General features: G+C 40.9%; 1 protein-coding gene across 1 annotated transcript in view; it reads right to left on the reverse strand.

Moving 5' to 3' along the window:
* The window catches only part of TSNAX (translin associated factor X), a gene marked incomplete in the record, with an annotated part of 9,699 nt that extends 4,864 nt beyond the window's left edge, over positions 1-4,835 (reverse strand). The window contains 3 exon segments of the mRNA XM_072409393.1: positions 1,455-1,569; positions 3,466-3,573; positions 4,627-4,835. Coding sequence (XP_072265494.1) covers positions 1,455-1,569; positions 3,466-3,573; positions 4,627-4,642 — 239 coding nt within the window.
* Positions 4,836-9,268: the final 4,433 nt, after the last annotated feature.

The raw sequence follows: 9,268 nt of genomic DNA on the forward strand, positions 1-9,268 counted from the left end.
TCACATGAGTCTGAGTCATTTGTCTAGCAAGTTTGGTTGAAATGTGTCGATGTGTTTCCTAGTGATGACATACACACATCCAAATATAACTCTGACATATAGCACAGCGCTGTACAAAGATAACAGGTGCACTCACATTGAGTCTCAGTCATATGTATGGCAAGTTGGGTTGAAATGTCTCCATGCGTTTTCGAGTGATGGTGAAACATACACACACACACACACATATATATATATACCGTATTTTTCGGCATATAAGACGCTCCGGCATATAAGACGCACCCAATTTTAAAGAAGGAAAATCTAGGAAAAAAAAGATTCTAAAAGATTATTCCCCTTCTGATCACCCTGTGCCAATTTATCCCCTTCTGATCACTCTGTGCCAATTTATCCCCTTCTGATCACCCTGTGATCTGATAAATTGGCACAGAATCCCCCTCCTCGGCAGTGTCTTGGGAGGAAGGGGATCCCCCATCAGAGATCTCCCCGCGGCAGCCGAAGGGAGCCACAACAAGGAGGCTGAAGAGCCGCATGTGGCTCCGGAGCCGCAGGTTGCAGACCCCTGGACTAAACTGTGGCCATTTTATGTACAGTGAGGGGAAAAACGTGGGAGGGGAAACCTTAAGAGGACATTTTTTTATTTTAAAATTTGTAGGCCAACCCTTTTTTTCTACTAATACATTTGTTTCCAATTCCACCCTCTTCAATACCTAGCACTTTGTGTTATACTTTGTCACTCCCCCTTCTAAAATCTTAGGCACAAACTTTACACAACAGTTGCTTTCAAGAAACCTATTTACTTGTCCCTCTTTAGAAAGCCCATAGTGCTATAGAAATCTTATCTCTGGGTCACATTGTTTAATAAATCAATGTATAGGAGACAATGTCTAATATTATTATTATTATTATTATTATTAAAGAGGATTTATATAGCACCAACATTTTACGCAGCGCTGTACATTAAATGTCTAGTAGACAATCCTGATGATGTCATTGGTGGGTCAGCTCCAGAAAATGGGAAGATAGCTGAACAAAGTAAACCAAGATGGTGGCATGGGACAGAACATTCAGTGGAAAACAAGATGCTAGAAAACAACAATGCAGGATTTGCTGGCCTTTGTGTCTATGCTTTCCCTGAATAAATGAGTATTAAAGGACACGTGGGTAGTGACTTGTTGCTGAAGGTTCAAGTTCTTCTTTATAACACAGACTAAAAGGGATACATCGCCCTCTGCAGAATCTGATACAATTGTGGCATACAACAGTCACTGTATTTATTTCTCAAATTAAAGCAGCATATGTTTATGTCCTGTTATTTATCATTTAATGCAAATGTCAAACAGAAACTTTTCCATCAAAGTTGTCTTTGAAAACTTACATATGACAAAGATTTCTAAAGAGACAGCTAATGAGCAGCAGTCACCAGAAATAATATTAATCAGAAACAAGGATACCTGATTACTCTGTGTAAAAGGAATATTGTTCTCTTGCTTTCAGTTGTTATGTCTCTGCTGCACTTCACAAGTCGCTCATACTTGTCATGCCTTGTATCTAGTTCATGCTGAAAAGCTGGAAAAGAGGAAAAACGTAATTAGAAAAGCATATTTAGATTCAACCCAAATAAATATAAAAAAAGGAAGCCGCAAGCACAGAAACCTAAATCTGCAGTTGGTGCATAAGACAGCAAACATATAGTATGGTCCCATACAGATTTTCTCTATTTCAATGTTTTTTTCATTTTATATTTATATAATATATATACACACACACAGTGTTTCTCACCCAGGGTTCCTCCAGAGGTTGCTAGGGGTTCCTTGCAACAAGCAATTTGTGCCTCTCAGATTAGTTTAGGTGACACCAATAATCTTTTTGGTTATGTGTAATGGTGATATTCTTCCCAATGGCCAACAATACAGGAGTCGGTCCATTGTTCCCCCCAGCCCCATTTAGCTGGGCTTACCACCCAGCACTTTTCACAGTAACCACCCGGCTGTTTTTGGTTGGGTCACAATACAGGGGTACTGGACAGTTGGTGCATAAAACAAAGACGAAGGAAAAATATGAGACATACTAACACAGTGGGCATTAAAAACGTCTGAACAAAGTAAAAGGGGGGAGGGGGATAGAAAGACGACAGAACTATAGGGGTTACTAGATTCCTATGGCAGCAAAAACTGGGAACACTAAATTTGTCACGTGTTGCTTATCTCACTTTTTGTCTATTTGGTTACAGCTTCTTCCCACCCAAAAAAAAAAAAAAAGGGGGGGGGGGGGAGAGACACTGCACTTCTATAATAAATGAGGTTTCCTGAAAAGTTAAGAGTTTTTTAAAGGCTTCCCAATGTTAAAAAGGTTGAGAAACACTGAGCTTATCGTATACAGGAGTATACAGAAACTATACTGCTTGCCTTCACTTCTTTGAACTAAAGTTGTACATTTGTCTGTGGCTTTGCATAAATATATGACAGATTTTTATTGATGTCCAAGCTGGGAAAATATTTCCCGACATCAGGTTCTGGTGACCCATTTATACTCCTACTGCCTTCCATGTGTATCAGCACCTAGGGAGTGGTCTTGCACAGGGGTCAGCACCAGTGGTCTGCGAGAAGATATTGGTGGTCCGTGGCTCGTAGCACGGCCATGACCCCCGTATGGATCGCAGGCTCAGGGCGATGGGCGGCTTGTGTCATGATGGGTGGGTTCTGTTCATGGCATCACTCTGGGGGAAATTTCTTTCCATGCGCGGTCCAGAGTCTACTGGTCATGCACATTCTGCTTCAGGCAGCACTGCTGAAAATGCTACCACAACCAACACTTCCATTAGCTAACATCCCACATGGAAAAGGAAAAAATAGACATGGTTCTTGGTCCAAGAGAGGGGGGGGGGGACAACCCGGCCAGGATACCAAACAGGAGTCACTACCAAACATTGCCAGGATATAAGACCTGGATGTGAGGAAAAAAAAACCTCAAGTAAGCTGTGTATACCAGTGGCAAAATACAATGACCCAAAGGTACAACGACCAACTGATTAGAAAGAAAACACTAAACATTACAACTTTAAGTTCTCGAGGGTTGGAAACAAAATGAAAATGAGTTAGGTGGGAGAGGCTTTTACCAATTTTTTTATTTGTGTTTCCTGTTGGAGCCATTCATTTATCGGGTAAAAATCAATCAAAAAAATAGAAAACCCTTCCCCACTCTATTGTTACTTTGCCAAGTAAATAAAGTGACACCGGCCTGGTTCACCAATCGTCCTTCCTTGGACCAATATTGGTAGGTACAAACCATTGCATAGCACGGTATGGGCTCTGAAGTATCAGGATCAATACATACATAAATGGTGCCGTGTGTTTGCAGAAATATTTGCACACCAATTGGCATAAACACAACATTTGTAATTACTGGAGCAATGCCCAGATAAACGTGACAATCTAGTCAATTGCCAAACTAAACAATACTTACATTTAAAAGCAAGAATCACCGGTGATGAAGAGTCAATGGCATTCCCTTTGCCATCTTTCCTCTGAGACTGTTTAAACTCATGTTTGCTTTTTTTAAATGATCCAGATCCTAGAAAAAAAACGAAACAGATTTTATTTATACATTTCTTCACAAACCTTTGCTGACCAAGTTGTGTATTGACATTGAATAAACCATACCATGGAAGTAAACCCAAAACAAGAAAATCACACTTACCTTCAATTCCGCAGATCACTCTATTCATCGGGAGGTTTCTTCTAACGGGTCCCGCGTCATCTCGGTATCTGTCTTCGGCCGGGCACAGAAGAAGCACCAGGCGACGCCATCTTCTCCCGCGTTCTTCTTCCTTTGTCACCCGATTTTCTCTGTGCATGTGCGAGGTCAGGTGGTTGAGATTCTGAAAAAACTTGCCGATCTCACTGCGCATGCACTGCCCTATTGATGAAAGAGCTCCTTCTGCGCTCACCCGAAATGCTCAGGCATGCATAGAAGGAGCAGCCAAGCACCTCCCGTGATGCCTGACGAATATTGGGGGCAATGCTGCACCCTTTTTTTTTTTTTTTTTAAACACAAACAAAATTTTTACTATAAATAAAAGGGTTATCTACGTATTGTAAGTGAACATTCTGAGTTACAAATACCAACACAAGCCAAAAGTTTAAACTACAAACAGTAAGAATTTGTATACCCGCTTGGAGTGATACTCAGTGAAAATGAATCCATTTATATAGGAGGTGTTTAGAAACATGTTTACTAATATTGGGGGGATCAAAGGAAAATGCCCTCTTACAGGCAATCATCAGGCACCCACAGGAATTTTGGACAATGCAAAAAGAAGCAGGGAGGAACCCAGCGGGGAGCGGCACAGAGCCCTAGAAGTAGACAAATGGCTGTCATGGACCAGAGGCCGGCCCTAAGGAACAGCACACAGCCCCCAAGGAATTAGGGGACGGCCCCTAGGGACCACTAGACAGCAGTCAGCTCCAGGCTGAAGGCCCAGGGGTCAGCAAACAGCCCTGGAGCACTGGGGACAGCCCCTAGGAATGGTGGACAGACCCAGAGGCCGGCAGACAGCCCTGGAGGAATATAGACCCCACAAACAGGCAGACAGCCCGCAGAAAACAGGGTGAATAGTGCTCTCACCTTCCTTTTCACTCATGTCTGCAAAGGACGATTCGCCCAGCCTCTCCCTGCACACCCGGGTACACGGAACCCCAGGGATGAAGGAAATGAAATTATCACAGCCAGCACTCCTCCAAGCGAAATGCTGCGACTCGGTTCAGATGATTCCAAACACAGACCCGCAGTCTTGTCACCTGAGTCCTGTAGAGTTTACTTCCGGTTGAACCCTCGGTGCATCATGGGAACTGTAGTCTTATTTATGAAATCAGTTATCGTTCAGTAATATGGTGCAATTCGGAAGCTTTATAGAATAGTTGTATGTTAGCAAATATTTTTCCATCTAGTTTTTTTTTATATTTATATATTTAGCAAGTAGCGCCCTGAGGAAGATTCCTAAGATTTAGGTCTTTTACATCTGGGCTAAACAGATAAGCTTTCCCCTGGTGGTCCAGCTAGGTATTACATGTACTCTATAGAAATTGTGGACTAGAGGGTATTTGGCTGATGATGTGTCTTCTGGAATTTATAAGTATTGTTGGATAATGTTACACATTTTAAGTGTTTAATAAAAGTTTGTGTTTTGTAATTGTTTGCAAACACACCAAAATGTATTAAGATTGCTGTAGCAATGGCATGTGACTTGCTTTGAAGTGTGGCACAGCATAAGCCTGCATCATTTGTCCCCATCATACCTTACCTGTGGACAATTTATACATTTTAGTTCATTCTTACATCACACCCCTAGATTCTATTAAAGCTCACAATTATCCTTATTAAAGCCATTATTTTGGTGACAGTTCCCCTTTCTTCTTGATTCCCCACTGCATTTTAATTTAAAAACATTTTAGTAAAGTCATAACTTTCTAGGTGTCTTTGGACCTTTCTTAGGTGTCTTTGTGTCAAGCAGAGTCCTCTCTGCCTCTTCTCCAACTGGGCCTGTATTCTGCAGACAATATATAGGGATGGCAGCCTTCCTACTGGCCAGCACTGTGAGAAGAATTCCTTCTACTGATTACCATACAAATGTGTGTATAATAATTATAGAAGGTGTTCCCTAAAGACTTGAAAATGCCTACAAGGTATTACCCCATTATTAAAAAGGTCAACAAAAAATATAGGTGATACAGTGATACATTATAAAAACAATTTTGGTCTTAGTTAATGTGAGGGATTCACCAATGTTGGCCGTTACTGGAAGGTGTCCTGCTGATGGACTTCTCTTTACTACCTATTTTCTTTATAGGGGATTGAGCATATAGGGGAGTCAGAAACAGTATAATGTAAAGGGATCAAACATGATAATGTGAACAGAAGATTTTATTATTATTTATTATTAATAAATAAATACTATTTATTTAGTGCCAACATATTACACAGTGCTGTACATTAAATTGAAGTTGCAAATAATAGACAGATACAGACAGTCGGTCTGATTTATTAAAGCTCTCCAAGGCTGGAGAGGATACACTTTCATCAGTGGGCTGGGTGATCCAGCAAACCTGCAATGGATTTCTTCAAAGTCACTTGCTATTTGCTAGCACATGTTTTGAATTTTGGACCAGATCCATTCTCCAGCCTTTGAGAGTTTTAATAAATCAGGCCAAGTGACACAGGAGGAGGAAAGGACAAGAAAAGGACTAGGTTACTTACTCATCTAGAATCCCCAAGTTGCTCTTAAGATTGGCTAACTTCAAAAGCATTTCAAAATAGACAATGGTTTGCAGCTAGCAACGGCACAAACGTCTTCTCCTGCCAGAGGGATGGTTTAAAGGGGTTAAGGTGGATGATAATATGTTTTTTATATGGCAATTTAGCCTTTAGAATAACCCAAGTACATGGTTACATAGAAATATATGTTAGAAATGGTTCCTCCTTTATCAAAATATCTTATAATATACTCCTATACAATTCTTACAAAATGCTGTATAAGAATTGCTTCTCATAGCTGTTATCTTTGTCCAAGAATACTCAGCTGTCTGAGAAACCGGTTTCATTCCTAATATAATAAAGAGTGGCTTATTTTTTAAGTAACTTGTATATGGTTAGGTGTGCGAGTGCAAGATATATGTACTCAATGGTATATGTGTCCTAAAGCTGAATGCTCATTTTAAATACCGTATTTTTCACCATATAAGACGCTCCAGAATATAGGACGCACCCAATTTTAAAGGAGGAAAATCTAGAAAAAAAAGATTCTGAAAGAATATTCCCCTTCTGATCACTCATGTGCCATTCATACCGGTATTCCCCTTCTGATCACTCATGTGCCATTCAAATTCCCTTTCTGATCACTCTGTGCCATTCAAATTCCCCTTCTGATCACTCTGTGCTTTTTTTCCACTGTACGCCAGTTAGGGCAGGGATCAGCAGGGGGCGCTGTGCCGGCTTCTTTCGCTCTGCACTGCAGCCAGGAGGAGACACACGCTGCAGCCAGAGAGGGGAGGAGACACGCGCTGCAGCCAGAGAGGGGAGGAGACACGCGCTGCAGCCAGCGAGGACAGGAGACACACGCAGGATCAGGTATCGGGTGAGTATCCTATTTTAATTATTTTATAACACATTTGTCGTATAAGACGCACCAACTTTTCCCCCCCAGTTTTGGGGAAGAAAAAGTGCGTCTTATACGACAAAAAATACAGTACCTAACACCGATTAAAAGCAGAGTATAAACCCATTACCTTACAAAAAGTAAAGGACGACAGGGATGAGAGATGGGTCATAGGGTAATTTAGGAGGTAGTAAGTTCATGAAGTATGGGTGAGGAAGTGGTGGTTTATTAATAGTTGGTGCTGAATGATGAGTGAGGTTGGAGACAAAAGATGGAGAAGAGGTGTGGGAAGGGATGAGAGTTGTTAAGAATTAGAGTGTTAAAAGGGTAAGTTGAATCATGGGATGGTGGGACTCCTGTATGTTCTGTAATATGGGAAATGTGTTGAGCTCTGAACTTAGATCTTAGAATGCAGATCCCTATGATAGTTGGTGGGAGGGAGAGAGTTCATAAAGTATGAGTGAGGAAGTGGCGGTCTAAAGATAGCTGGTGCTGAAGATGGTGGAAAGAATGGGGTTTGAAAAAAAAAGCATGGGGAAGGGATACAAGGTGGTAGGAACAAAAATGGTACAGGGTTGGGCTAAAGCATGGGGTAGTAGGACTCCTATATGTTCTGGTAATAGGGGAAATGTGGTGAGCTCTGACCTTAATCTGTTATAATAAATGGTTCTAAAGATGGTGAGAAGGGTAGTGTTAAAAAAAAGAAAAAAGTGGTATGACGGAGAGGTGTGAGAAAGGGTGAGAAGCTGTTGGGAACAAGTATGTTACAGGGTTAGATTGAAGCATGTGATGGTAAGACTCCCGTATGTTCTGTTAATATGGGAAATGTGTTGAGCTCCAAACTCAACCTGTAGTTTGCAGACATCCCTTTATTCTTTAGAATTTGTTTAATCAAGCCAGGAGAGTTTATTTAACCCACTTTTTTGTGATATGCACTTGATTGAATTGATAACATCTCCCATCCACCTGATCCTATCCATCCATAAGTAACATATTGCTACTGGTTTGGGGTTTCTACAGAACCAGGATACAAAATGTAGCTGCATTTAATAATTGTATAGGGATGGATTTTTTGAAGGATCTGAGTGAAAAGTGGTAATGTAGGGAAATGTTGGGTTATCAGGGATTTTTCATGTCATTATACACTAAGCTTTCCAGAGGTCAATAGTTATCATAACCTACAAATGCTTAAATATGTATGGGGAGGAACTGGGAATCTCGAAAATAAAACAAAAAGAAAGAAAAGCTTTGAGACTCAAGAGGAGTATAGGGAGGGAAAAACCAAAGAGTGTAAATGTTGCCTTCAAAAGAAATGAACTCACTGCATAAGAAGATTATTTATATTCCCATTTCTGGAATCTTCACACTATCTTGCATTTTTCACATCCAACACTCTTCCGGGTTTATTGGATGAATGAGTTTTTCTAGACACATGCAATGTGGTTACATCTGTAAATCCTATATTACTATCATGTGGTGTAGAGACATAAGGGCTGGAGAATTTAACCACGGCAGATGGAACGTACAATTTTATCCCCACATTTTGGCCTCCATCATTCAACAACTAGTCATTAGCAACCTCATTAGACTTTACCCATCCTTTTCTTCACTGTGACTAGGCTAGACCTTTTCACTGCGACAAAAGGCAATTGGAATTCTAACATTTTTCTATTATTACTAGAAGAGGAGGTTAAAAGAAATCTTTTGTTAGGCAATTGTCTATAAATCGACTTCACATTCGTTACTCCAATTTAATTTAGGTAATTTACCTTTCACTGTAAAATGTAATGCTTATCTGCTTCATATAAGGCTAGGTACACACGTGCAATAGTTCTCGTCCAATAGTCGACTCAGGGCCGATATCGGACGCCAATCTTGCGTGTGTACAGCGCTCATCATCCAAACAATGGTCCTGGCGGATCTACTGACAGTGGACAACGAATGATCGTAATCCAAGGGAAGAGGGAGAGTGCACTGCAGGGTGCCGCTCCATCATTCTCCCCCTCCCCTCTCTATAGTGCACAACAGTGCTGTATGTACAGCACTTATTCATGCATCATGCAGTCGCTTGTCATTGGAAAGGATCGTGAAAGATCCTTTCCAACGACAATTATT

The sequence above is a fragment of the Pyxicephalus adspersus genome, chromosome 4 (genome assembly GCF_032062135.1).
Source record: "Pyxicephalus adspersus chromosome 4, UCB_Pads_2.0, whole genome shotgun sequence".
Taxonomy (NCBI): domain Eukaryota; kingdom Metazoa; phylum Chordata; class Amphibia; order Anura; family Pyxicephalidae; genus Pyxicephalus; species Pyxicephalus adspersus.